The sequence below is a fragment of the Prionailurus viverrinus genome, chromosome A2 (assembly GCF_022837055.1).
Source record: "Prionailurus viverrinus isolate Anna chromosome A2, UM_Priviv_1.0, whole genome shotgun sequence".
Taxonomy (NCBI): Eukaryota; Metazoa; Chordata; class Mammalia; order Carnivora; family Felidae; genus Prionailurus; species Prionailurus viverrinus.
Genome location: NC_062562.1, coordinates 5,524,016 through 5,551,969, shown reverse-complemented (window position 1 = coordinate 5,551,969; position 27,954 = coordinate 5,524,016). Strand labels below are relative to the sequence as shown.

The 27,954-nt window shown below is 45.7% G+C and overlaps 1 protein-coding gene across 5 annotated transcripts; it reads left to right on the top strand.

Moving 5' to 3' along the window:
* Nucleotides 1–494: 494 nt before the first annotated feature.
* Nucleotides 495–27,546, top strand: LOC125149891 (zinc finger protein 558). 5 transcript variants are annotated; one of them, XR_007146090.1, is made up of 8 exons: nucleotides 495–798; nucleotides 7,934–8,057; nucleotides 8,659–8,747; nucleotides 9,390–9,516; nucleotides 24,872–24,967; nucleotides 25,609–25,691; nucleotides 26,172–27,023; nucleotides 27,107–27,546. XR_007146090.1 is itself a non-coding variant. In XM_047829029.1 (7 exons), exons 2-7 carry the CDS (start codon nucleotides 8,027–8,029, stop codon nucleotides 26,952–26,954), a joined length of 1,209 nt encoding a protein of 402 aa, XP_047684985.1. In that variant the 5' UTR covers nucleotides 495–798; nucleotides 7,934–8,026; the 3' UTR covers nucleotides 26,955–27,546. The 5 variants fall into 5 exon arrangements, 4 of the variants coding, with proteins under 4 accessions (XP_047684985.1, XP_047684999.1, XP_047684992.1 ...); XM_047829029.1 differs by having other exon boundaries at nucleotides 26,172–27,546; XM_047829043.1 differs by lacking the exon at nucleotides 495–798 and adding an exon at nucleotides 6,072–7,800 and having other exon boundaries at nucleotides 26,172–27,546.
* The last annotated feature ends 408 nt before the right edge of the window (nucleotides 27,547–27,954 follow it).

Below are 27,954 nucleotides of genomic sequence, written 5' to 3'. Positions count from 1 at the left end.
CTGCCTTGTGAATGTATGACCTAGTACCCTCCCTGTCCCCTCAAAATTCTTAAAATGGCGCTAAGGCAAGTTGTAGAGAAACGAATATACGTATGGTCTCATTTTTAAATAAAGACAGCAAACATGTACAAAAAATTAAAAGCCCTAAATATGGGCACGTCGTTCTACAGCGTTATGTGAGGCTGTGTGAACCTGCAGAAAGGACTGCAGAAAAGTTGTTTCTTGGGCAGCCTGCTGCTAGTACGGTCTAGGGACCCACGGGAAGCCCCGCCTCCAGCCCCGCCCCTGGAACTGATTTCCTTCCACTGTCCCGCCCACCCGCCGAGCCTATTCCAGCCACACCCCTGCCCCGGGAATTGGTTTCCCTCGGCTACAACCCCGCCCACAGCCACGCCCCGGAACTAGTCTCCGCCCACTCCCCGCCCGCCGTCACCCCGTTCCCGCCCACAGCCCCACCCACGGACCTGAACTCGGCCCGTCTGCCTGTCGCCGCCCACAGCCCGCCCCTAGGACTGGTCTCCGTCCCTGGTGCTGACGCAGCCCAGGGCCGTGGGGCCCTCCCTCAGAGAGCTAGAAACCCTCGCCCCAGGCTGGGGTGCGCGGCGGTGGCCCCCGCCCGCCCCAACCCGGAGCCCCTAAACGCCCCTCTCCGCCGCGGCTCGACACAGACCGGAACTGGGGCGAGAGGCGGCCAGCCCGAGACCGGAAGCGGAAGCGTGGGGCGCTACCGTGGAAAGAGCCTGCGGGGCTGGCTGCGTGGGGTGCGCTGTCTTCTTCGCGCGGGACCTGCTTCACGTGGTATGTTTGGCCTCAGCGCAACGGGCCGGACTCGGTGCGCGGCGGACAGTCCGGGGGGTCCGGTAGGCGCCCAGGGAGGGGCGAGGGCCGCGGGCATTCCCGGTCACGGGCTCTGGCGTCCTCGCGTCCCCCCGTCTGTAACCGGAGCCCCGTTTCCTCCTTGGGCTGTTGCCTCCGGTCAGTCCCAGGCTGCGGTTCCTCCCGACTCCGGGCGCCGCTGCCTCCTCCTTTGAGGGGTGATTTCCACCTCCCCCCTCTCCCCCAGAGGACTTTCAGCAATGTCTGGAGGCATTGTTTGGGTTGTACAAATGGGGGGGTGTGGGGAGGCCAGGGATGCTGCTGAGCATCCCACAGTGCACGGAACAGCCCCCCACAACGAAGCGTTATCAATAGTGCCGGGGTCGGGAGATCTGCTCTAGGGCCTTAAAAGCTCTGAAGTCCTGATCAAAGTCAGCTGAGTCGCTTATCAGCGCCCTTAAGTAACAAGCCCGTGTTTAAAGTGTCTGGAGTCACCGTAAAATCTTGATCCAGCCAGATGAGTTGAGCAAGTCACATGCACACCCAGCATGACACTGCTTTCTCCCACTTGGGGTGCAGATAGCTACGTGGAAATCAGGTAAGTCCAGTCACGGCCAACATTGACACTTTAAGTAAATGAAAACGAAACAAAGGTGAATGGGTGGTCTTTCTATCCAAGAACGATTACTTCCTATCAAAAGGCCTCAAAAGCAGTCTTCGTGCCTCCCCCCCGCCCCCAGTCTGTGTTAAAACCAGCTTCAAGATCCCACCAGCCTTGAAGTATGCCATCCTCCCTGATCCGTGGGTTTCTGTGTGACCAGGTGAGCACCCCAAGGACCTTGTCACAACAGGTGCCAGCAACCTCCGCTATGCAGAGGAGAGCTCTTAGTGGGTTTTCATGCTGCTCAGGTTGTAAACGCAAAGAGCCACTAAGAGGGAGGGTATCCTAAGAAAAATTATTTGTCTGTTTGATAGATTACGTTCAAAGGAAGGATACTGAGGCGTGGGTGGTTATGTGTGTGGAAATAAGGCAGTAAATGCACTTATATGCAAATAAGTACACATTAAACAAGTATGTAAATGAGTGTAACCGTAGAGAAATGCAGACTTTCTTGCATTCCATAATACTAGAAATTTCAGGATTTTATGTAGAAACATAAATATATACATTTTTTACATGTACATGTAAGATTACAAGACATCCCACTGAAGATAAGCAGGACTACTCAGCCACAGTCCTTAGACCCATTCCGTTTGACCTCTAAAGCCCTACAAATCCTCCACAGAGGTTGAAAATATAGGCACATGGTGCGGGGGGAGTGCTTAGGACTTCTTTCTGTTAGTAATTAATTTAAAACTGAATTGACCAGCAACAAGATGTATTTTGAAGAAGTGATTTTCATTTCTTTATTTACTTAATGAGATTTACAATTATTTGGGGGAATATACAGCAACTTGTAGGTCGCAGGTTAGGGCACTAGTTTCCACAAAGATTGCCCTCTCTACCTTGCCTTTTGGTGGCAAGGAATTAACTTTATTTCTTCAAACTTCTCTGAAATAACAGTCTGGCGATTCACATCGTAGAGGATTCTGTTAAGTAATCTATTTAATTGTTAGGTTTTACTAATTACGAGTATGTGTGTGTGTCCCTTTTTTGTTCTCACTTTCCTGTAATGTTCTGGAGGGGGGGATGTTTATTTGTCACGCAGTAGGTATCCTTTGAGTGCACAGTTTATGGCGACCGACCATCCTTGTGTATTGGAGAGTAAGAGGATTGCCAGGACATAGGACATTTAGTGTTCAAACCGGGACAGTTCTGGGCAAACCAGGATGGCTCAGCATCCCCGGGAGCCAGGCCCTGAGCCAGATGCATAGAGACCTGGGAGAACCAAGAAGACCTTTTTCCATGTCCATGGAATTTACATTCTAATAGGGAATCGTGATTTTAAATAATTAATGACCGGAGTGATGTGGGAGCTTGGCCCAGAGGGCTCAGTGGCGGAAACAGGGAAGCCTTCTTGAGAAGGACGGATATTTACCTGGAGAGCTGAGGTTGGGGTCAGGTTGAACTAGCTGTAGGGTTAGCTGGAGCGAGCATGTGGGAGTGTTTTCAAGAGAGCGGTTCAGGCCAAGGGAACCGCATGAAGATAACCCCTGAGGCAGGAGAGAGCCTTGTGTGCTCCACGAGCTGGGAGGCCAGGAATGGCTGGGCCGAGACAACAAAGTTGGGGGGCAGGGGGTGAGCCAGCCCAGAGCAGGGTAGGCTGGGCCAGATCAGGTATTAGATTAGACTCTGTTCTAGGACCAGTGGAGAGACACTAGAGATGTGAGCACTGGGAGGATGTGAGTCACAGCTGGTCTGTGCATGTGGGTTAAAATGGACTTCCGGATTAAGAAGGAAGACTTGATGGGGCACCTGGGTGGCTCAGTCTTCAGGTTAAGCATTTGACTTCGGCTCAGGTCATGATCTTGTGGTTTGTGGGTTCGAGCCCTGCATCAGGCTCTGTGCTGACAGCTCAGAGCCTGGAGCCTGCTTCGGATTCTGTGTCTCCCTCTCCTCTCTCTCTACGCCTCCCCTGTTAGTACTCTCTCTCTCAAAAATAAATAAACATTAAAAAAAATTTTTTTCAAAGAAGGAAGACTTAAGAGGCAAGACAGGGAGTGGTAAGAAGAAGTTTAGGAATAAGATGATTGTTCCCTAGGCCTGGATGATGGTTGTGGAGAAAGAAAGAAATGGGAAGAAGAGACCCAGGAGCGTAGAACTGAGAAAATGTACGATGCTTTCATTCATGCTTGTATTTTGTGTGATGGGACAGGGCACGTACTATGCCCCTAGTTCCTGTCCATGCAAACCTGCAGGCATCCCCTCACCCGAGTCCATGCTTTCCCCCCACTTTGCCACCCACAGGCCCCCTCCTCCGCATCCTGAAAGCAGTCGGGCCTGAGTGTGTCCACAGCTGCCCTGTCCATGGCGGTAGCCACGAGTCACCTGGAGCTATTTTAATTAAAACAATGGGAAGAGTTCCTTTTCTAGGTCCTACTGGCCACGTTTCAAGTGCTCAGTAGCCACATGTGGCTTGTGGCTGCCAACTGGACGGAGCAGAATTAGACGACATTTATGTCATCACTGAAAGTCCCGTTGGGCAGCACTGATAAGTGACCCATCATCCAGCACTGACATACATCCAGGAGCAGGAGTCACTGAATCTGTAAACTGAGCAGAGACCCCTCCTGCCTTCTTGTGAGGTTTCACCTGCCAGGAGACCTTGATGGGGGGACTCGGAGCCTAAAAGTGCCCCAGGCACCTTCTCAGTCTGCTTTTCCGCTTGGGGCTCTGGGGGTGGCTGGATCCCAGCCCTCTGACTCCTCAGCTCAGTGACTGGAACTCATCCTAACTGCAGATTGGGTCTCCAGTGGGGAGAAAGGAGACATCCTCCACCTGCAGAAGGTAAGGAGGGTACACGGCAGTTGTCCGGGTCTGTTGGACTCACACCAAGCCTTAGGGAAGGTTTGGTGTGAGAGGCTGTATTTGTTTACTGTGGCTGCTCTCACCACTTACCGGTACTTAGTGGCTTAAAGCAGCACAGATTTCACCTGCCATTCTGGGTCAGCAGGGCTGCATTCCTTCTGGAGGTTCTAGGGGAGAATCGGTGTCCATGTGTTTTCCATCTTGTAGAGGCCTCCTGCATTCCGTGGCTTGTGGCTCCTTCCTTCACTTAAAGCCAGTGGGTAGCATCCTCAGATCTCTCTCTCTCTCTCTCTCTCTCTCTCTCTCTCACTCACTCTCACTCTCTCACTCTCTCACTCTCTCACTCTCTCACTCTCTCACTCCTGCTTGCATCACCAACACCTTCTTCTCTGACCTGACCTTCTTACCTCCCTCTGTAAGGATTCTGGGCAAGGTAAGGACTCTTGTGATGACATTGGGCTCACCTGGATAATCTCCCCATCGCAGGATCCTTACTTTAATCACATCTGCACAATCCCTTTTGCTATGGAAACTCACATATTCACAGATTCTGAGGGGTAGAACATGGACACCTTTGGGGCACGGGCATTAATCTGTCTGCACACAGGCCTGGGAGGCAAAAATGCCCCGCAGCTCTTTCTTTCCACCTGGCCCAACCAGACTCTTAGTGGCCGAGGTTCCCCTCCCTGCTCATACAGACCCTTTATCGCTTGTATCTTTTGGGTACAGGGAAGGCACACAGAGAGACCTCAGGAAGCTGGTTTTATGGAGTGACATTTGATTCCCTAACTCCAGAGAAAAAGAGGTATTCATTCCCTTTTTATAAAAAGGAAACATTCCATATACACTGCTGTGAACATTGATTTTTTTTTTTTCCACTTACATTTATTGGAGGGGCACCTGGGTAACACAGTCAGTTGAGTGCTGACTCTTGATTTTGGCTCAGGTATTATGTCATGGTTCATGGGATTGAGCCCCGAGCTCCATGTTGTCAGCACAGAGCCTGCTTGGGGTTCTCTATCTCCCTCTCTCCGCACCACTCCCTGCCGCCCGCCCCCCTCCCCCAATAAATAAATAAACTTAAATTTTTTTTTTTTAAATATTGGAGATAAGAATCTCTATCAATACCTAGGGATCATCTCTTTCTTTTTTGGCTGCATGTTTCTTCATTCTGTGGATATTCCGTAGTTTATTGCACTAATTCCCTATTGATGCTCAGTTGTATTGTTTCCAGTCCTTTGATATTACACGTAAGGCCATTGTGAATAATCACAGCCTGCCTTTTAGTATTTGTGTATCCTTGAGATCGGTTCCTAGGAGTGTGATTGGCAGGGAAAGGGTAAATGATTTTGCATTTTGCATCAAATTGACAATTTTCCTTCCGTAGGAATTGTGCCCCAGTCGCGTATGAAAGTGCCTTTCCAGACATCCTTGCCAATAAAAGATGTGCTCCACCAGGTCTTTGTCGATCTGACAGATTAAAAATGGTGTCATCGTAGCTACAGTCTCCCATCTCTGTGGTTATGAAGAAGATCCATGGTGATTCTATCAAGGGTGGCGTCCTTGAAATGGTCATGGTGGAAGCCAGAGTGTCCTGGGTTGAGGAGCCAGTGGGATGTGAGAAAATGAGACAGAGTGAAACACTTTCCCTGGGCTCAGGGAGAGAGACTGGTACCAGAATGAAGACTGCCCTTACGATAGATTTATTTCACTACTAAAAACACTGCATGGGGTTTGAATGGTGTGGGAGGGGGTCCGCTGGAGGGGGAGAGCGGGAGGGGAGGGCAGACAAGAGACCTTCCCTAAGAAGGCAGGTGGAGGAGCACAGATCTGAGCCGCAGAGCCCGGCCTCACCCAGGAGGGGAGACAGCTCCCGGCTTGTAACAGGAGGGAGGGCGGAGGCCGGGGTCGCGTGGCCATTCTGGCGGCTTCCAGGGAAGGGAGATTCCTTCTCACGGGGGTTACTGTGAGAAGTAGGAGGCAGGGCCGTCTGCGCAAAGTGAGGGTGTGTGTATCTGTTGCCACCTAACAGGTTGTCCCATCAGTGACTTAAAACGATGATGATCATGTATCAGATCTCATGGTCTTTGTGGTTCAGGAGTTCAGGACCGCTTCGCTAGAAGGTTCTGGCTCAGGGACTTTCCTGAGTTCCTAGCGGGCTCTCAGCCGGGCTGCAGCCATCTGGAGCCTGGACTGGTGCCGAGGGTCCAAGGCCAAGGCGGTTCGCTCCCAGGCGGGCATGTCAGTGGTGCTGCTGGAGGGAGGCCTCCGTTCCTCTCCAAGTCGGTCCCTCCATGGGGCCGCCCGAGTTCCTTGTAACGGGGCTTCCCCCGGAGCAAGCGGGGCGAGAGACCAAGCAACGCTGCAGTGCCTTGGAGCACCCAGCCTGGGAAGTCGCCCCCAAGGCGCTCTTGTGACCCGGGTCAGCCCGACGCGGGCGGGTGTGGACACCAGGAGGCTTGGGTCATGGGGGCCAGTCAGGAAGCTGGTTGCCGCGGAGGGCGGAGGGGAGGGTGTGCGAGGGGTAAAGAGATTAGAGGCCTGATGGTGGGGAGCCGCACGGACTTACAGGATGTCCTGCAGGGTCAAGGCTGTTTGCATGTTGGTGACCGTGCTTCCCCAGAGGTGGCGGCATGACAGCCCCACCGCGGGCAGGTCCCCCGGACGCTGCCATGGAGCCGGCAGGTGATTGGAACCAGGCCGGGCGCAGCTCTGCTGGGCAGGGGCGCGGGCAGGGTGTGTGGATGAGGAATGTGTGAGAGAGGGGTGATGAAATCCAGGGGGGAAGCGTGAGATGAGAACAGGACGTGCCTGATGCCTGATGAAGTAGCGGGGGGCGGGGGAGAGTCCTCCGCGTGATGAAAGAACACGTGTAAGGGGCGCCGGGGTGGCTCAGTCAGTTGAGCGTCTAACTCTCCATTTTGGCTCAGGTCACGATCTCACAGTTCGCGGGATCCAGCCCCGCATTGGGCTCTGCGCTGGGTGTGGATCCTGCTTGAGATTCTCTGTCTCCCTCTGCACCCCCGCCCCCAACTCACACTTGCCCTCTTTCTCGCTCTAAACACACACACACACACACACACACACACACGTAGGGAAAGAAAACATGAACAAGGACAACGTTTGGGATGCTGGATTCAGAGAGACCTTTGTCAGCTATTGTTTTAGGTGGCAGAATAGTGTCAGGTGATGACAGGGTCTAGGGTGGCGCCCCAGGTGGAAGGGGACAAACTCGTAACACCGAGGGTCGTCCTCACGCACTCTGACGTCACCCGTCATCTGAGGGAGGTGGGGCTGGGGGAGGCAAAGACTAGTATCAGCCGTCATCATCTCCAGTAACCAAAGGGTCAGACCTGGGAATGTGTTTGTGACAGCCACCTGCATGGGAAGAATGTGCCCTGAGACTCAGGGAAGCTGGGGGTTTAGGTGGGGCGGCGGAGGCGTGTCATGGTGGAACCGTTAGGACCCAAGAGGACGAGCTCTGGCTTCGCCAGCCCTGGTTCATCACCTGCTAAGTAAAGACCCAATACTGGGGACCCCACCTGCATGTTGAAGGAGGACACAACGGGCAGGCTAAGATGGGTTGGTCCCCGGAAGCCCGCGGTGGGAGAGAGGTGTGAAGGCTTCCTGTTGTCCCGTTTCCACCAGGGCCCGGCCTGAGCGCGCTGTGCCGACCAGAGGAGGAGCGTCCGGGTTCTTCCGCTGCCCGTTGTCCGCAGAAATTCCTGTCTGAGTCACAGGATGGCGGCCGTGGTTCTGCCCCCCACGTGTGGTAAGTCGGGGGGCCCTCAGAGTCCAGGCGGTAAAGGCCCCTGCACCACGGAGCGGGAAAGGAGGGGCCGAGCGGTGAGGCTGGAGTGGAGCCAGATGCCCGGGGGTCACCCGTCCCCGATGTGGTTCTTGGGATTTGGGATTTTGGTGGTTTGAGTGTCTGTGGAGATGTCACCTGTGTGGTGAGTGTGGGAGAGCCTCTGAACCGTCTCTCTGATTCTTTCTATAAACTTGGAAAAATAACAGTGGTGTCCCTTGAACTTCAGTTTCTTCATCTGTGAAATGGGACTAATAATCTCTTCCTCCAGGTCAGTAAGACCCTTGGCCCTATTTCCTGGCCCTGGGTCCTGGGTGAGACTGGGCCACTCTGACATGTGTCCTCTGAAAGCTGTGTGTGTGTGTGTGTGTGTGTGTGTGTGTGTGTGTGTGTGTGTATGTGTGTGTCCACCCACACTGTGTGGGGTGGTCATGGGTGTGGCCGTGCGTGTGCGTGTGCGTGTCGGGGTGTGGTCACGTGCAGGTAGGTGGGGAAGCCCCCAGACTGGTGAGTGCTGGCATACAGAGCCGTCCTGGGCTCTCCTGACCCCTTTCTTCTTCTCCAGCTCAGCCTTCCCTGTACTCAGCCTCTCCTCAGAACGGACGGACGGAGGAGGAAGGGTTGGCTAAGGGCTTCCTGACCAGCTGGTTACCGGTGAGTCACTACTCTTTTTTCCAAGTCATTATTCCTTTGACCAGAAGCTGAATTTGTTCTCCTCCAGTGACCCGGAGCCTCGTGGCCAAACCAGGTGTCCAGAGGGCCCCAGGTCTCCGGGCATCTGATGGAGGGTCAGGGGCCCCCCAGGCAGTGTCGTGTTTGTCAACGTTTTCTGCGTTGCCAAGGTGCCTCCAAGGTCACCGTCTCCATCACGTTCTGCAGAGAGGTTTTTAGGGGAAACTGAGGAAGACCTGACTGTGTCCTAAACTCAAGTACTTGGTGACAGCTGTGGGGGAATCGCTCACTCATTTACCAGATGTTTCTCTGATCTCTGCCATGTCCCCGGCCTCTACTCAGCCCTGCAGATGGAGGGAGATCAGCTTTCAGGATTTCACAGTCTCACTGGAATAAGAGAATCACCTCTGTGTTAGGGGCATGTTCACCGTGGGAGCGGGCATAAGTAGACAGGGAGGATCACCGCAGGCTGAGCCCAGAAGCGGTTGAGAGCAGAGCTCAGAACCCTGCCCGCACATCTTGCGCTTTGGGTTCCCGGCCCCTCGTCCCATCGTCCTCTGCCCTTTTCCTGCCCACTCGGCGGGGATGGTCCTTGCCTAAGCCGTGATGTTTGTGACGGTTCAGCACTCGGTGACCTTCGAGGATGTGGCCGTGGAGTTCACCCAGGAGGAGTGGGCCCTGCTGGACCCTTCTCAGAGAACACTGTACAGAGACGTGATGCAGGAGAACTGCAGGAACCTGGCCTCGCTCGGTAAGCCTGACCTCATCCCCGCGTTTACTTAGGCCCGTAACGAGACTTTGTTTGTCGTAGACTCTGGGTCTAGAGTTCTTTCTCGTCCAGCAAGAGAGCGGGACACAGGATTAAAAAATGCGAGAGATAGCTCATGTCCAGGAGAAGCCAAGAGCCCCGATTAAGGGTCCTTGCTCCATTTTTATTAGGATCAGAAGGCTTACAAACGTGGCAGTGGACGTGCACAAGGAGACCATGAATCTGTGAACATTAACTCATGGGCGTGAGGGAAACGGGGTCTTGAAGATATGCGGGGTTAGGGGTTTGGGTTGATACAAAACAAAGTCCTGGCACCTGGCCGAAGGTTGTTTACAGCAGATGTGAGGCCCCACCTCTGTTTACCTAAACTTGCCAAGGGGGACAAGAAAGAGCATGCTACCTCAGGGTCACCAAGGCACCTTTCTTTTGCTAATTAGCTCCGCTCTGGACGACTTGGCCCAGCACTGGTCTAAAGTCCTGTTTTCCTGTTTTTACCCTTCCTTCCAGTGAAAGCAGCTTTCTGCTACAGTACTAACTTGGGGAGCGCTTCCGCCCTAAACATATAATCTTGTTTACCTCATACACCTTTGGTCCATCCTGGAGCCTTTGCCCCGCCCTCTCTATACCTATTTACCTAATCTTGTTTACCCAAACTTGGGTGTGAACATCGTATGGCTTTCTAATTCTTTCTGCCTTATTAACCCATCGGTGCAAGCCCAGGGAATTCTAAAGCTTATTCCCCACAATATTCCCCACATTATTGTCTTTTTTTTTTTTTTTTTGAAATTGAGGTGACATTCACATAACATAAAAGTCACTGTTTTAATTATTAAAAATTTCCTTTAATGTTTGTTTATTTTTGAGAGAGAGAGGGAGAGACAGAGTGTGAGTGGGGGAGGGGCAGAGAGAGACACACACACAGAATCAGGCTCTGTGTCAGGCCCCAGGTTCTGAGCTGTCAGCACAGAGCCCAACGCGGGGCTGGAACTCACAGAACTGTGAGATCGTGACCTGAGCCAAGGACACTCAACCTACTGAGCTACCCAGGCGCCCCTGTTTTAGCTATTTTTTTTAAGTGTTTATTTTACAGAGATTGAGAGAACACAAGCAGGGGAGGGGCAGAGAGAAAGGGAGACACAGAATCCGAAGCAGGCTCCAGGCTCCGAGCTGTTCAGCACAGAGCCCAACGCGGGGCTCGAACTCACAAACCGTGAGATCATGACCTGAGCCGAAGTCGGATGCTTAACCGACTGAGCCACCCAGGAGCCCCTGTTTTAGCTGTTTTTAAGAGCACAATTCAGTAACTTTTGACATAGTAGTATTGTTGTGCAACCATCAATGCTATCTAATGTCAGAACATTGTCATCACCCCTCACCCCCTCCCCGGGAAGTGGCCAGGACCCGTTACCTTCCCCACAGCCCCCTGCTGCCAACCACCCATTTGCGTTCCATTTTTCTGGGTTTGCCTGCTCAGAACATTTCCTGCCACCGGCATTGTGATCTCTTTGGTCTGGCTCCTTTCAGGCAGCGTAATTAATGTTCGAAGGTCTAGCAGTGTTGCACCATTTTGTGGATTGGCCACGTCTTTAAAATTCACTCATGGGTTGATACACATTTGGGTGGTTTCCATTTACTGGCTGTTACAAACCTTGCTGCTGAGAATATTGGTGCATGGTTTGTGCAAACATGCGCTTTCGGCTTTCTTGGGTATGTGTCGGAGCAGAATGCTGGGTCATATATCAGTAGGTTTAGCTTTTTGAGGAACTGCTGAACTGTCTTCCCCAGGAGCTGCGCCAAGGTGGGAGGGTTCCAATTTCCCATCTGCCCCAACGTTTGTGCCTCTGATGGTAGCCGTCTTCACGGTTATGAGGCAGTATTTCTTTTCATTGTCACCCTGATTTCTGTTTCCCTCATGACTGATGACATTGAGCACTTTTTCATGTGTCGGCTGTTCTGGATCTTCTGTGGAGAACGTCTGTTCAAGTCCTTGGCCCGGTTTGGAATTCGGTTGCTTGTCTTTGTTCTTGGATTATACACATTCATTATATGTGTCATGAATACTGGTCCCTTGTCCAGAATATGATTCGGATATAATTTCTCCCAGTTGATGGCGTATTTTCATTTTCTTGATAGTGTCCTTTGACACACAACAGTTTTAATTTTTTTAAGTTTGTGTTTGAATTCCAGTTACTTAACATACAGTGTAATAGTAGTTTCAGGTGTACAATGTATTGATTCAACACTTCCATACCACACCCGGTACTCATCATGACAAGTGTGCCTCTTAATCCCCATCCAAACTGCCCCCCCCCCCACAACACACACGCTCACCTCCCTTCTGGTAACCATGAGTTTGTTCTCTGTGGTTAAGAGTCTGTTTCTTGGTTTTCCCCTCTTTCTCTCCTTCTCTCTTTTTTCCCTTTTGCTCATTTGTTTTGTTTCTTAAATTCCACGTGTGAGTAAAATCATGTTTTTCCAAAGAAGACATCCAGATGGCCAACAGACCCACGAAAAGATGCTCAACGTCACTCACCATCAGGGAAATACAAGTCAGAACCATGATGAAACACCACCTCACACCTGTCAGAATGGCTGAAACCAACGACACAAGAAACCACAGGTGTTGGGGAGGATGTGGAGAAAGGGGACCCTCGTACACTGATGGTGGGAAGGCAAAGTGACGCAGCCCCCCTGGAAAACAGTTCGGAGGTTCCTTAAAAATAGAACTACCCCATAATCCAGCAATTGCTCTACTAAGCATTTACCCAGAGGATACAAAAATACTGATTTCGAAGGAGCACACACACCCCAACGTTTATAGCAGCACTATCTACAATTGCCGACTTATGGAAACAGCCCAAATGTCCATGGACAGATGAATGGATGAAAAAGACATGGTGTGTGTGTGTGTGTGTGTGTGTGTGTGTGTGTGTATGTAGACACACACACAATGGAATATTACTCAGCCATAAAGAATGCAATCTTGCCACTTGTAACGAAGTGGATGGAGCTAGAGAGTATTATGCTAAGTGAACTAAGAGTTTTAATTTTTATGAAGTCCAATTTATCTCTTTTTTTCTTTCTTTTTTTGCTTGTCCTTTGCGATCATATCTCAAAAATTCTTGCCAAATCCACCAAGGCCATGAACATTTACCCCTGTGTTTTCTTCCAGGAATTTTCTAGTTCTCTTCAATTAGGTCTTTGGTCCTTTGGGAGATAATTTTTTATGTGGTTTCGTTCTTTTGTCTCTCTTTATTACCCAGTTGCCCACCATTGCTGTAGAAGACTATTCTTTCCCCCACTGAATTGTTTTGCTGCCTTGTCCAAAGTTGTGTGACCACAGACTTTACGAGTTTACACTCACTCAGTTCTCGTCCACTGATCTCTGCATCTCTCCTTGTGCAAGTACTGTGGTGTGTTCTTTACTATTGCTTTGAAGTAAGCTTTGATGTCAGCAGGTGTGAGAATTCCTAATTCGTTCTTTCTCAAGACTGTTTTGTCTGTTCAGGATCCCTTGCAAATCCGTGTGAGTTTAAGGATCAGTTTGTCCATTTCTGCAAATAAAAGCTGTTGGAATTTTGGTAACAATTGCACTGAATCTGTCGACCGCTTTGGTTGTATGGAAGCGATGAACCACGGGAATCTACCCCCAAAACCAAGAGCACACCTTACATACTGTATGTTAGCCAACTTGACAATAAATTATATTTTAAAAAATTTATAATTCTGTTGTAATTGATCTGTAATTGTTACATCTTCTAGATAATTTGACCTTTTAATCACTACATAAGATCATTCTTTGTGTCTTGTAGCAGTTTTTGTCTTAAAGTCTATTTTGCCTGAAATTAACATAGCTACACTCTCTTTTGGCGGCTGTTTGCATGGAATCTATTTTTCCATCTGTTGACTTTCAACCCCTTAGTGTGTTTTTTTGTTTGTTTTTGCTTTCCTCTTTTTTTTTTTGTATATTAAGTATAATTTATTGTCAAATTGGTTTCCATACAACACCCAGTGCTCATGACAACAGGTGCCCTCCTCAATGCCCATCACCCACTTTCCCCTTTTCCCCACCCCCCCACCAACCCTCAGTTTGTTCTCAGTATTTAAGAGTCTCTTATGGTTTTCCTCCCTCCCTCTCTCTCTTTTTTCCCCTTCCTCCCCCGTGGTTTTCTGTTAACTTTCTGAGGATCCACATATGAATGAAAACATACGGTATCTGTCTTTATCTGCCTGACTTATTTCACTTAGCATTAATACCCTCCAGTTACATCCATGTTGCTGCAAATGGCCAGATTTCATTCTTTCTCATTGCCAAGTAGTATTCCATTGTATGTATAAACCACATCTTCTTTATCCATTCGTCACTTGATGGACATTTAGGCTCTTTCCATAATTTGGCTGTTGTTGAAAGTGTTTCTATAAACATGTGGTACATGTGTCCCTATGCATCAGCACTCCTGTGCCCCTTGGGTCAATTCCTAGCAGTGCTATTGCTGGGTCATAGGGTAGTTCTGTTTTTAATTTTTTGAGGAATCTTCACACTGTTTTCCAGAGCGGCTGCACCAGTTTGCATTCCCACCAGCAGTGCAAGAGGATTCCCATTTCTCCACATCCTCTCCAGCATCTATAGTCTCCTGATTTATTCATTTTAGCCACTCTGACCGGCATGAGGTGATATCTCAGTGTGGTTTTGATTTGTATTTCCCTGATGAGGAGTGACATTGAGCATTTTTTCATGTGCCTATTGGCCATCTGGATAGTCTTTAGAAATGTCTATTCATGTCTTCTGCCCATTTCTTCACTGGATTATTTGTTTTTTGGGTGTGGAGTTTGGTGAGTTCTTTATAGATTTTGGTTACTAGCCTTTGTCTGATATGTCATTTGCAAATATCTTTTCCCATTCTGTTGGTTGCCTTTTAGTTTTGTTGGTTGTTTCCTTTGTGGTGCAGGAGCTTTTCATCTTCATGAGGTCCCAATAGTTCATGTTTGCTTTTAATTCCTTTCCCTTTGGACATGCGTCAAGTAAGAAATTGCTATGGCTGAGGTCAACGAGGTTTTTTCCTGCTTTCTCCTATAGGGTTTTGATGGTTTCCTGTCTCACATTCAGGTCCTGCATCCATTTTGCATTTATTTTTGTGAATGGTGTGAGAAAGTGGTCTAGTTTCATTCTTCTGCATATTGCTGTCTAGTTCTCCCAGCACCATTTGATAAAGAGGCTGTCTTTTTTCCATTGGGTATTCTTTCCTGCTTTGTCAAAGATTAGTTGGCCAAACTTTTGTGGGTCCAGTTCTGGGGTCTCTATTCTATTCCATTGGTCTATGTGTCTGTTTTTGTGCCAATACCACACTGTCCTGATGATTACAGCTTTGTAGTAGAGGCTAAAGTCTGAGATTGTGATGCCTCCTGCTTTGGTTTTCTTCTTCAATATTACTTTGGCTACTCAGGGGCTTTTGTAGTTCCATACAGGTTTTAGGATTGCTTGTTCTAGCTTTGAGAAGAATGCTGAAGCAATTTTGATTGGGATTGCATTGAATGTGTAGATTGCTTTGGGTAGTATTGACATTTTAACAATACTTATTCTTCCAGTCCATGAGCACGGAATGTTTTTCCATTTCTTGGTATCATCTTCAATTTTCTTCATAAGCTTTCTATAGTTTTCAGCATACAGATCTTTTACATCTTTGGTTAGGTTTATTCCTAGCTATTTTATGGTCCTTGGTACAATTGTGAATGGGATCAGTTTCTTTATTTGTCTTTCTGTTGCTTCATCATTGCTGTATAAAAATGCAACCTGGGGCGCCTGGGTGGCGCAGTCGGTTAAGCGTCCGACTTCAGCCAGGTCATGATCTCGCGGTCCGTGAGTTCGAGCCCCGCGTCGGGCTCTGGGCTGATGGCTCAGAGCCTGGAGACTGTTTCCGATTCTGTGTCTCCCTCTCTCTCTGCCCCTCCCACGTTCATGCTCTGTCTCTCTCTGTCCCAAAAATAAATAAACATTGAAAAAAAAAAAATTTTTAAAAAAATGCAACCAATTTCTGTACACTAATTTTGTACCATGCGACTTTGCTGAATTCATGTATCAGTTCTAACAGATTTTGGTGGAATCTGTCAGGTTTTCCATGTATAATATGTCACCTGCAAAAAGTGAAAACTTGACTTCATCTTTGCCAGTTTTGATGCCTTTGATTTCCATTTGTTGTCTGATTGCTGATGCTAGAACTTCCAACACTATGTTTAAACAACAGTGGTGAGAGTGGACATCCCTGTCGTGTTCCTGTCTCAGGGGGAAATCTCTCAGTTTTTCCCCATTGAGAATGATATTAGCTGTGGGCTTTTCATAAGTGGCTTTTATGATATTTAAGTATGTTCCTTCTATCCCGACTTTCTCGCGGGTTTTTATTAAGAAAGGATTGGGGCACCTGGGTGGCGCCGTCGGTTGAGCGTCCGACTTCAGCCAGGTTACGATCTCGCGGTCCGGGAGTTCGAGCCCCGCGTCAGGCTCTGGGCTGATGGCTCAGAGCCTGGAGCCTGTTTCCGATTGTGTGTCTCCCTCTCTCTCTGCCCCTCCCCCGTTCATGCTCTGTCTCTCTCTGTCCCAAAAATAAATAAACGTTGAAAAAAAATTAGATATTTAAAGAAAGGATGCTTTTTCTGCATCGATTGAGAGGATCACATGGTTCTTTTCTTTTATTAATGTGATGTATCACATTGATTGATTTGCGAATGTTGAACCAGCCCTGCAGCCCAGGAATGAATCCCACTTGATCGTGGTGAATAATTCTTTTTATATGCTGTTGAATTCGATTTGCTAGTATCTTGTTGAGAAGTTTTGCATCCATATTCATCAGGGATATTGGCCTCTAGTTCTTTTTTTTTTTTTTTTTGCTGGGTTTCTGGTTTGAAATCAAAGTAATACTGGCTTCATAGAATGAGTCTGGAAGTTTTTCTTTCTTTTCTACTTCTTGGAACAGCTTGAGAAGGATAGGTATTATCTCTGCTTTAAATATCTGGTAGAATTCCCCCAGGGAAGCCATCTGGTCCTGGACTCTCATTTGGTGGGAGATTTTTGATAACTGATTCAGTTTCTTCGCTGGGTATGGCTCTATTCAAATTTTCTATTTCTTCCTGTTTGAGTTTTGGGAGTGTGTGGGTGCTTAGGAATTTGTCCATTTCTTCCAGGTTGTCCGGTTTGTTGGCATATAATTTTTCATAGTATTCCCTGATAATTGCTTGTATTTCTGAGGGATTGGTTGTAATCATTCCATTTTCATTTGTGATTTTATCTATTTGAGTGCTCTCTCTTTTCTTTTTGAGAAGCCTGGCTTGAAGTTTATCAATTTTGTTTATTTTTTAAAAAAAACCAACTCTTGGTTTCATTGATCTGCTCTACTGCTTTTTTGGATTCTATATTGTTTATTTCTGCTCTGCTCTTTATTATTTCTCTTCTTCTGCTGGGTTTGGGGTGTCTTTGCTGGTCTGCTTCTGGTTCCTTTAGGTGTGCTTTTAGATTTTGTATTTGGGATTTTTCTTGTTTCTTGAGATAGGCCTGGATTGCAATGTATTTTCCTCTCAGGACTGCCTTTGCTGCATCCCAAAGCATTTGGATTGTTGTATTTTCATTTTCATTTGTTTCCGTATATTTTTGAATTTCTTCTCTAATTGCCTGGTTGACCCATTCATTCTTTAGTAGGATGTTCTTTAACCTCTATCCCTTTGGAGGTTTTTCAGACTTTTTCCTGTGGTTGATTTCAAGTTTCATAGCATTGTGATCTGCAAGTGTGCATGGTATGATCTCAATTTTATATACTTATTAAGGACTGTTCTGTGACCTAAGTATGTGATCTATCTTGGAGAATGTTCCATGTGCACTCAAGAGGAAAGTGTATTCCGTTGCTTTGGGATGCAGAGTTCTAAATATATCTGTCAAGTCCATATGATCCAGTGTTTCATTCAGGGCCCTTGTTTCTTTATTGATCCTGTGTCTGGCTGATCTATCCATTGTTGTAAGTGGAGTATTAAAGTCCCCTGCAATTACCACATTCTTATCAATAAGGTTCCTTATGTTTGTGATTGTTTTATATATTTGGGGGCTCCCGTATTTGGCGTATAAACATGCGTAATTGTTAGCTCTTTCTGATAGATAGACCCTGTAATTATTATATAATGCCCTTCTTCATCTCTTGTTACTGCCTTTAATTTAAAGTCTAGTTTGTCTAAGTATGGCTACTCCAGCTTTCTTTTGACTTCCAGTAGCATGATAGATAGTTCTCCATCCCCTCACTTTCAATCTGAAGGTGTCCTCAGGTCTAAAATGAGTCTCTTGTAGACTGCAAATTGATGGGTCTTGTTTTTTATCCATTGTGATACCCTATTTCTTTTGGTTGGAGCATTTAGTCCATTTACATTCAGTGTTATTATAGAAAGATATGGGTTTAGAGACATTGTGATGTCTGTAGGTTTCATGCTTGTAGTGGTGTCTCTGGTACTTTGTGGTCCTTGCAACTTTTCACTCACAGAGTCCCTGTGAGGATCTCTTGTAGGGCTGGTTTAGTGGTGATGAAGTCTTTCAGTTTTTGTTTGTTTGGGAAAACCTGTATCTCTCCTATTCTGAATGACAGGCTTGCTGGGTAAAGGATTCTTGGCTGCTTATTTTTTCTGTTCATCACATTGAAGATGTCCTGCCATTCCTTTCTGGCCTACCAAGTTTCAGTAGATAGGTCTGCTACTACCTTTATGTGTCTGTCTACCTTTGTATGTTAGGACCCGTTTATCCCTTGCTGCTTTCAGAATTCTCTTTATCCTTGTATTTTGCCAGTCTCACTATGGTATGTCGTGCAGATGATCGATTCAAGTTACGTCTGAAGGGAGTTCCTTGTGTCTCTTGGATTTTAATGCCTTTTTCCTTCCCCAGGTCAGGGAAGTTCTCGGCTATGATTTGTTCAAGTACTCCTTCAGCCCCTTTCTCTCTTCTTCTTCTTCTGGAATTCCTATGATACAGATATTGTTCCGTTTGATTGCATCACTTAATTCCCTAATTCTCCCCTCATACTCATGGATTTTTTTATCTCTCTTTTTCTCAGCTCCTCTTTTTCCATAATTTTATCTTCTAATTCACCTGTTCTCCCCTCTGCCTCTTCAATCTGTGCTTTGGCTGCCTTCATTTTATTTTGCACCTCACAACATTTTTTGTTCCTCATGACTATTTCTTAGTCCCTTGATCTCTCTAGCAATAGAGTCTCTGCTGTCCTCGATGCTTTTTTCAAGCCTAGCAATTATTTTTATGACTATTCTCAACTCTTGCTCAGTTATATTGCTTAAGTTGTTTTTGATCAATTTGTTAGCTGTCACTCCTTCCTGGAATTTCTTTTGTGGAGAATTCTTCCGTTTCATCATTTTGGCTAGTTTTCTGTCCCTTATGAGTTTTAAAAGCTTGCTGTGTGCTCTGTACCTGCGGGCACCGCTATATTAAAGGGAGGATGGTGGGGGTCATACACTGTCCAGGCCTGGCCCTTCAGGAGGTGTTTTTTGGAGAGTGTTACTTGCTCTCTGTGTGACTTTGGTTATTTTATTTCCCTACCCGTAGTGATGTTTTGGACCCTCCACCAGGTGTGCTTTGATTTGTTCCTTGGAGTAGCTCTGGAAAGGAAAACAGGAGACAAAAACATGCAAACACACAAATAAAACAAACCAAAAGAAAAAACCCAAAACACCGACTACAAGTAAAGAACAGGTTGGAGGCGGTGCTGACAGAAGAGCAGATACGAAGAGAAATGACAGGAGTGGAGGAGAAAGAAAAAATAAACATTGACCAGGCAGAGAGACTAAAATGGGGAAAATGAAACGAGGATAAAGTTACCCAGAGAAACTATACTGCTCGATTATCCCAGAGAGAGTGAAAGGAGTGTAAAGAAGGAGTAGAAGGAGGTGTAGAACAAGTATCAAGACAATGGATTAAATATGTCTGTTTAGACAGACCAATAACCAGAGTAACCAGCCTAGGGGAGGGAAGAGATAAGGAGCAGAAGTGGGAGGAAGAATATATCTCTCTCCAGAATTGACCTAGAGTTAATCCAGGCAATGCTGCATCGCTTGTGGGGAGTCGCTGTCCACAGGGTCTGTGCCCCTCGGTGGATACGCAGTTACCCAGTGCAAAGGGGCGTGGCTTGGCATAATCTGGACCCACCTCCACTGTGGGCCCGGGGAGTGATCCCTGAGGCCCCACCTTGGTGCTGGGGGGCGGCAATGGTGATCCCCCAGTCTCTTCTCCACAGACCCCAACGGGTGGACTCAGTTTGAGTCTTCTTCACTGTGTCACGGGTGCAGACGGGGCGGTCCTTCTCGCTCCACCAACTCCCCTGACCCTGCGCTTGGCTAAGATTCACAGTCCCGTTCCCATGCACTCTGGCACTGGGGAAGTGCCTCTCAGTGCAGCCCAATAGGTGGTCCCAGCTGGCTTTGTCTGTGCCACCGCACTTCAAGGAGGACCTCTGTCTCCTACTGCAGACTGCGTCGCTGACCTCGCCACTGAGCCCCGGGGGTGGCGGACACAGGCAGGCTTTGTTCTGTCCCACCGCACTCTGGGGAAGTGGCCGCTTTCTCCCACTGCGGACTGCGCCCCTGACCTACCACCGAACCCAGGGCTGGCTCCCCTCCTCCCCAGGTGCGTGAACAGGGAGCCGGCCCCAGTCCGAAGAAAGTCCTGCCGTTAGAGATGGGATCCCTCTGAGTTCCAGTACGAGGTCATTTTCCTGTGCAGATACAGTCCTACACTTCCCTAGCCATTCTCTTCCCTTTGTCTCTCTGCAGAAGGGGATCCCTCCCCTCTGTGCCTACCCACCCTGTTCTATCTCCCCCAGTTCACAATCACCCACCTATCCTTTCTCAAGTTGTCTCATTTTCTTCCTGGTAGATTCAGTCTCTTTTCCTCCCAGACTCTTGGGGTTCAGAGTCCTTTGGCTTCAGCACTTCTTTGAGGGAGGCGGGAAGTAAGGATCCCCCTACTTCTCTGCCATGTTGACCCCTCCCTACCTCCCTCTTAGTGTGTTTAGATGTAAGTTGACTCTCTTACGGAGAGCATATAATTGGATATTCTTTATCTGTTCTGCCCAAATCTGCCTTTTAGTTGGACAGATTCATCCGTTAACATTTAAGTTTATTATTGATAAAGAAAGACCTACTTATGCCATTTTGTTATTTTCTACATGTTTTCTATCATTTTTGTTCCTCAGTTCTTTCATTTTGTGTGTGTGTGTGTGTGTGTGTGTGTGTGTGTGTGTGTGTGTGTTAAATGTTTTCTCATGGGCCATTTTGATTCCCTGTCATTTCTTTTTATTTATTTGTTTTAATGGTTGTCCTGGGGATTACAGTTAACATTTTATTTTTTTTAATTTTTATTTAATTTAATTTTTTAATTTAGACCCAAGTTAGCATATAGTGCAACAATGATTTCAGGAGTAGATTCCTTAATGCCCCTTACCCATTTAGCCCATTCCCCTCCCACAACCCCTCCAGTAACCCTCAGTTTGTTCTCGATATCTAAGAGTCTCTTATGGTTTGTCCCTCTTCCTGTTTTTATATTATTTTTGCTTCCCTTCCCTTATGTTCACCTGTTCTTTGTCTTAAAGTCCTCATATGTGTGAAGTCATATGATATTTGTCTTTCTCTAATTTTGCTTAGCATACTACCCTCTAATTCCATCCACGTAGTTGCAAATGGCAAGATTTCATTCTTTTTGATTGCCGAGTAATACTCCATTGTGTGTGTGTGTGTGTGTGTGTGTGTGTGTGTGTGGTATATATATAATGTGATATATACATATACACCACATCTTTATCCATTCATCCATTGATGGACATTTGGGCTCTTTCCATGCTTTGGCTATTGTTGATAGTGCTGCTATAAACATGGGGGTGCATGTGTCCCTTCGAAATAGCACACCTGTATCCCTTGGATAGATACCTAGTAGTGCAATTGCTGGGTCATAGGGTAGTTCTGTTTTTAATTTTGGGGGGAACCTCCAGACTGTTTTCCAGAGTGGCTGCACCAATTTGCATTCCCACCAGCAGTGCAGAAGAGATCCTCTTTCTCCACATCCTTGCCAACATCTGTTGTTGCCTGAGTTGTTAATGTTAGCCATTCTGATGGGTGTGAGGTGGTATCTCATTGTGGTTTTGATTTGTATTTCCCTGATGATGAGTGATGTAGAGCATTTTTTCATGTGTCAGCTATCTAGATGTCTTCTTTGGAGAAGTGTCTATTCATGTCTTTTGCCCATTTCTTCACTGGATTATTTGTGTTTTGGGCGTTGAGTTTGATAAGTTCTTTATAGATTTTGGATACTAAACCTTTATCAGATATGTCATTTGCAAATATCTTCTCCCATTCTGTAGGTTGCCTTTTAGTTTTGCTGATTGTTTCCTTCACTGTGCAGAAGCTTTTTATTTTGATGAGGTCCCAGTAGTTCATTCTTGCTTTTGTTTCCCTTGCCTCCAGAGACGTGTTGAGTAAGAAGTTGCTGTGGCCAAGATCAAAGAGGTTTTTGCCTGCTTTCTCCTCAGATTTTGATGCCTTCCTGTCTTCCATTTAGGTCTTTCATCCATTTTGAGTTTATTTTTGTGTATGGTGTAAGAAAGTGGTCCAGTTTCATTTTTCTGCCTGTCACTGTCTAGTTTTCCCAGCACCACTTGAAGAGACTGTCTTTATTCCATTGGATATTCTTTCCTGCTTTGTCAAGGATTAGTTGGCCATACGTTTGTGGGTCCATTTCTGGGTTCTCTATTCTGTTCCATTGATCTGAGTGTTCTTATGCCAGTGCCATACTTTCTTGATGATGACAGCTTGTAATACAGCTTAAAGTCCGGCAATTAACATTTTAATTCATAGCAGCCTATTTTGATTTAATACCAACTTTGTTTTGCTAGTATATAAAATGTTTGCTCTTATGTACCTGCACACACACACACACACACACACACACACACACACACACACCTGCTTTCTTTTGTTTTGCCACAAATTACATCTTTATACCTTGTGTGCCCATTAACATAGATTTACAATTACTGGTGTAGGCATTTATCTTTTAAATCATACAAGAGAAAGAGTTTCAAACCCAAAAGATAAGCATTATAAACCAAAAATAGCCAATTACTATTGGCGTGTGTATTTTCAATTATCAGGTTATTTCTTTATGTGGATTTGCATTAATATCCATTATCCTTTCATTTCAGCCTGAAAGTCTCCCATTAGCATTTCTTGTAGGGCAGATGTGCTCGTGATCTCTGTGCCTCTCAGTGTAACCTTATACTTGGGGTTTCTTAAGCTTCTTGGCTGTGTACATTTGTGTCTTTGTCAAATTTTGGGAAATTTTTGCCCTTATTTCTTCAAATATTCTTTCTACCTCATTCTCTTCTCCACTTAATGAATTCCCATGATGTGTATATTGGTATGTTTGATGGGATCCCTCTCTTTAACATGGGTTCTAGTTCATCAAAATTGTCACGGTTTTCTTTAGGTCTTTGAGCATACTTAAAAGAGTTGACTTAAATCCTTTGAGGGGCGCCTGGGTGGCCCAGTTGGTTGAGTGTCTGACTTCAGTTCAGGTCATGATCTCTTGGTTCGTGAGTTTGAGCCCCACATCGGGCTCATTGTAGTCAGCCTATCAGTGCAGAGCCCACTTCGGATCTTTCTGCTTACACTCTCGCTCTCAAAAACTAAATAAAAAACATTTAAATTCTTTGACTAGTGAGTCTGATGTTTGGGCTTCCTTTGGAGCAGTTTCTACTCATTTTTTTTTTCCTGCAATGGGCCATACATTTGTTTCTTTGCCTGCCTCATACTTTTAGTGTTAAAACTGGACATTTGCAACATTATTACACAGCAATTCTGGAATCCGATTTCTCTCTACCACCAGAATTTGTTATTGTTGCTGTTGAATGTATGTTTAGTGATACCTCTATACTAATTTTGTAATCTGTATTTGTCACGTTTGGTCCCTGAAGACTGTTATGTTAGTTTCGTGGTTAGCTAGTGGTTGGTCAGAGATTTTCTTGGGGGCCTGGAACAAAAAGTAAAACACCTGTAGTCTCTGCAGATGTGTTCTGTGTGGGTGTCCAGGGCCTACCTTCAAAATCAGCAGGCAATTGGCAACTCTCCATAATCTTCACTTTCTTCTTGTGCAGAACCTGAAGGTCAGCCAGAATTGAGGACTTAATGCAATTTCAGGTCTTTTCTGACCATGTGCCCGACCCTGGCTTTCTAGATTCAAAGAAATATGAGGGAAATTTTTTAAAAATTCCCCCAAACATCTTATTCCATAGTTTTCCTCCCAGGCTTCTTGGTTAGTTTTTTGTTTTCCTCTACTATTTCACTTGCCTCTGGTGGTGATGGCTGAGATACTTGCCTTTAAATGTGTTCAGCACATGCCTCGTGGGTAGACAGCTCAGCCCTTGGAGAGTGGGATTAGATAAATAAAGGCAATATGGAAACCAATTTGACAATAAATTTCATATATTGAAAAAAAAAGTAAGTGTAAGAAAAAGTTTATAAAGTAAAAAAAATAATAAAAAATTAAAAATTAAAAAAAAAAAGATAAAGGCAAGCCAGAAAAGTCAAATCAGACAACCACGGATCTTTGACAATAAATAGGTCCCCCCTGCTCCCTGCAGTACTAGGAATGTGGGCTGTCATCTGCAAGGTCACAGCCAAAGCAGTGAATAGATTAGACAGGGGTCAGTTAAAATGTCAGCTGGTTGTTGTCCTTGATTAAACATTTTCCAGTTGCTGTAAACTTTTGATAAGTTTCCAAAGTTCTGATAAAGTTGGTCCTGATGGTGTTCCCTAATTTAGTCACTGTTTTTGTGGAGTTAGGGACTTTTCGTTTAACAGCCCTTAATTTTCACTGTTGTCACTTCTCACAAGTCTTTCTGAGGCACTTCGATGTTCCTGGGTCTGTGCTGGGTTTAGGAATGTAGTGATGAATGAGACAGACGTGGTCCCCACCCTCCTGGAGCTTTCTGTCTGATGCCTTCCCTGTGAACTGAATAGCTGTTCCTTACCCTGACTTTATATTCTCTGTGGTTAAAAGCTTTAGAGCTTTTGAAGTATGTTATGTAAACTTGGGCATGGACTTTGGGACTGTTTATATCCTGTCACCTGGACATTGAGGATGCTTAAATTTTTGTTTCTGGAGAGTTACTATACCCATTAGAATTTATGCATGGTTACTCCACTGTTGCAGAAGTCATACTGGCTCATCTTCAGAATTGTTGGCTCCAGTTTCATGGAGTTGCTTGTCACCTGCACAGTCCCCCTACATCATGTGTCTTTTCTCCACAAATAGGGTGTCACGTTGATAAACCCAGTCTGACCTCCCAGCTGGAGCAAGAAGACAAAGTGATGACACAGGAGCGAGGAATTCTTCCAGGCACCTGTCCAGGTGAGCACCAGGTGGACAGGCGGATAGGAGTCTTCTTGAGGAATAGGTCTGGCCAGTGATTTGGGGCATGGGAATAATACATTCAGGAATCATCAATCAGGAAAGTTTATAACATGTCCTTTTTTCTGGCAGAGATGGTCAAGAACATTTGGTATGAGCTTCTTCGTGTATGTTCCTTCTTTTTAGCTTTCTGTTCAACATCTCATGCATTACCTTGGACTCGGGGGAAAAATACATATCTCTTTTCCTTTGAAGTGTACTTAATATATAGTGTTACATCAGTTTCAGGTGCACAGCGTAGTGATTTGATAAGTTTATAAGTTATACTGTGCTCACCACAAGTGTAGCTGCTGTCATCGGACAATGCTAATACATTTCTTTTCCTTTTTAAGTTTAAATCTCATAGGAGCACTTTATCCAATTCCTTCCTACTTTGCATTCCTGATAATCCCTTCTTTTGTAAATCTCTGATCAGTCTTAATCCTTCTAGAATCCTTTAATACCTATAGTTTTCATACTCACATCCCTTTCATGGCAAACTTCCTCAAAAACCCTGATCCCTCAGAGTCTGCCTTTACTCATGTATGTACTTTACTATTCCTTTCCTCCATCAACTTAAATTTGTTTTCAATTTGTTTCAGGTTTGGAGACTGTACTTAAAGCCAAATGGTTAACTCCTAAGAAGCACGTTTTTAGAAAAGAACATTCCAATGGTATTAAAGCGGTAAGACTAACCTGGCTGATTTCTGGTTTTTTACAGTAGGAAAGTAAGTTAGAAGAGTCACAAAGTAAACAGTCATAGTATCATTTACACATGAGGAAATTTTGTCTCTGGAGAGATACTGTGAAAAGTTGTGAATTTGGAGAAAACCGTAAGTTAGCTCCAAACTTGTTTCTTCACTGGGGAGTTTCCACTTGTAAATATTTCCTTAAATGTGACTACGATATTGATCGTTGAAATATAAAGTGGTCTTAAGTTTATCAGAAGATGTTCTGTGAATATGATAAGGATTTGTGGCAAAGCATCCTTCTTTTTTAACTTCTAACAGCTCAAACTTGGCAGAAGCCACATACAAGCACTGAAAATAGCCAAAATGTCAATTGTAATAATGTAACGGAATTCCTGAAAAAGAGTTCCTATGACATAAAATTCATTAAATATTAAAAATACTATAAATGATAGTTATCATTCATCTCTTAACAGGAAAGAAATCATCTTGGAGTGAAAGTCAATGAATGTAATCAGTGCTTTAAAGTCTTCAGCACAAAATCTAACCTCACTCAGCACAAGAGAATTCATACTGGAGAAAAACCCTATGACTGTAATCAGTGTGGCAAGTCCTTCAGCAGTAGATCCTACCTGACCATTCACAAGAGGATACACAATGGGGAGAAGCCCTATGAATGCACGGACTGTGGCAAAGCCTTCAATGATCCCTCATCCCTTAGGCTGCACGTGAGAATTCACACTGGAGAAAAACCCTACGAATGTAATCAGTGTTTCCACGTCTTCCGCACCAGTTGTAACCTCAAAAGCCACAAGAGAATTCATACGAGAGAGAATCACCATGAATGTAATCAATGTGGCAAGGCCTTCAGCACGAGGTCCTCCCTCACCGGGCATAATAGTATTCATACGGGGGAGAAACCTTATGAGTGCCATGACTGTGGGAAAGCCTTTAGGAAGAGCTCCTATCTGACCCAGCACATGAGAACTCATACTGGAGAAAAACCCTATGAGTGTGATCAGTGTGGAAAATCCTTCAGCAGTAGCTTTTCTCTTACTGTGCACAAGAGAATTCATACTGGGGAGAAACCCTATGAATGCAGTAACTGTGGGAAAGCATTCAATAATCTCTCCGCTGTTAAGAAACACGTGAGGACTCACACTGGAGAGAAACCCTACGAATGTAATCATTGTGGAAAATCTTTCACCACTAACTCTTACCTTTCTGTGCACAAGAGAATTCATAATAGGTGGATATGAGTACAGTAATTAGGAAAGCGTTCATTGATCTCTTAACCCTCAGACAACTGACAGTAACTCACTAGATGGGTGAGTTATCTGCTGCTGCCTAACAAATTTCCCTCCAAAACATAGTGGCTTCAAACCTCATACATTTATTATAATTTCTGTAGGTCGGGAATCTGGAAGCAACTTAGCTGTGTAGTCCTGGCGCAGAATCTGTCATGAGGTGAAATCAAGATGTCTGCTGGAGCCACAATCATCGGAGTCTTTACTGATACAGAATCTGCTTCCAGAATGGCTCACTCACATGTCTAGCAAGTTAATGCCAGTTGTTGGCAGAGAATCTTCATTACTTCACTCTCCAGAGGGCCAAGTATCTTCATGATGTAGCATCAGGTTCCTCCCAAAGCATTTGATCTACAGGAAAGCTAATGCAGAAGCCACATTGTCTTTTTTGACCCATCCTGAGGAGGACATATTATCATTTCTTCCGTACTGTATTGCTTACAGAGTGGGAAGAAAAAACACAGGGTGTATATATATATATATATATATATATATATATATATATATATTAGGAGACAGATCATAAGGAACCATCTGAGGAGTTTCCATGAACTCAGTGAAGAAAAGCCTTTAGCAGACTCTCATTCTGTCCATCTATTGTATATGAAGTAGCCCTCAGTAACTTAAGTCAATTCCCTCTGGAGAGAAACCTCATGAGTGCAATCTTTGTGGTAAGCTTTCAGCTCAAACTCACCCTAATGTGCACAAAAGATTATGTGTGGAGAGAAATCTGAGAAGCGCAGTAGCTATAGGAAAGCCTTCAGTGATATCTCTAGGGAGTCACATAACAGTTCACACTAAGGGAAAAACCTTAAGACTATCCTCAGAATGCAAAAGCCTTCAGCGACACTCATCCCATAGAGCACATGTGAGAAATCACTACAGAGGAATCCTAAAAGGAATGTGGGAAACCCTTCAGCACAAGCGTTTGCATTACTGAGCGAAAGATGGG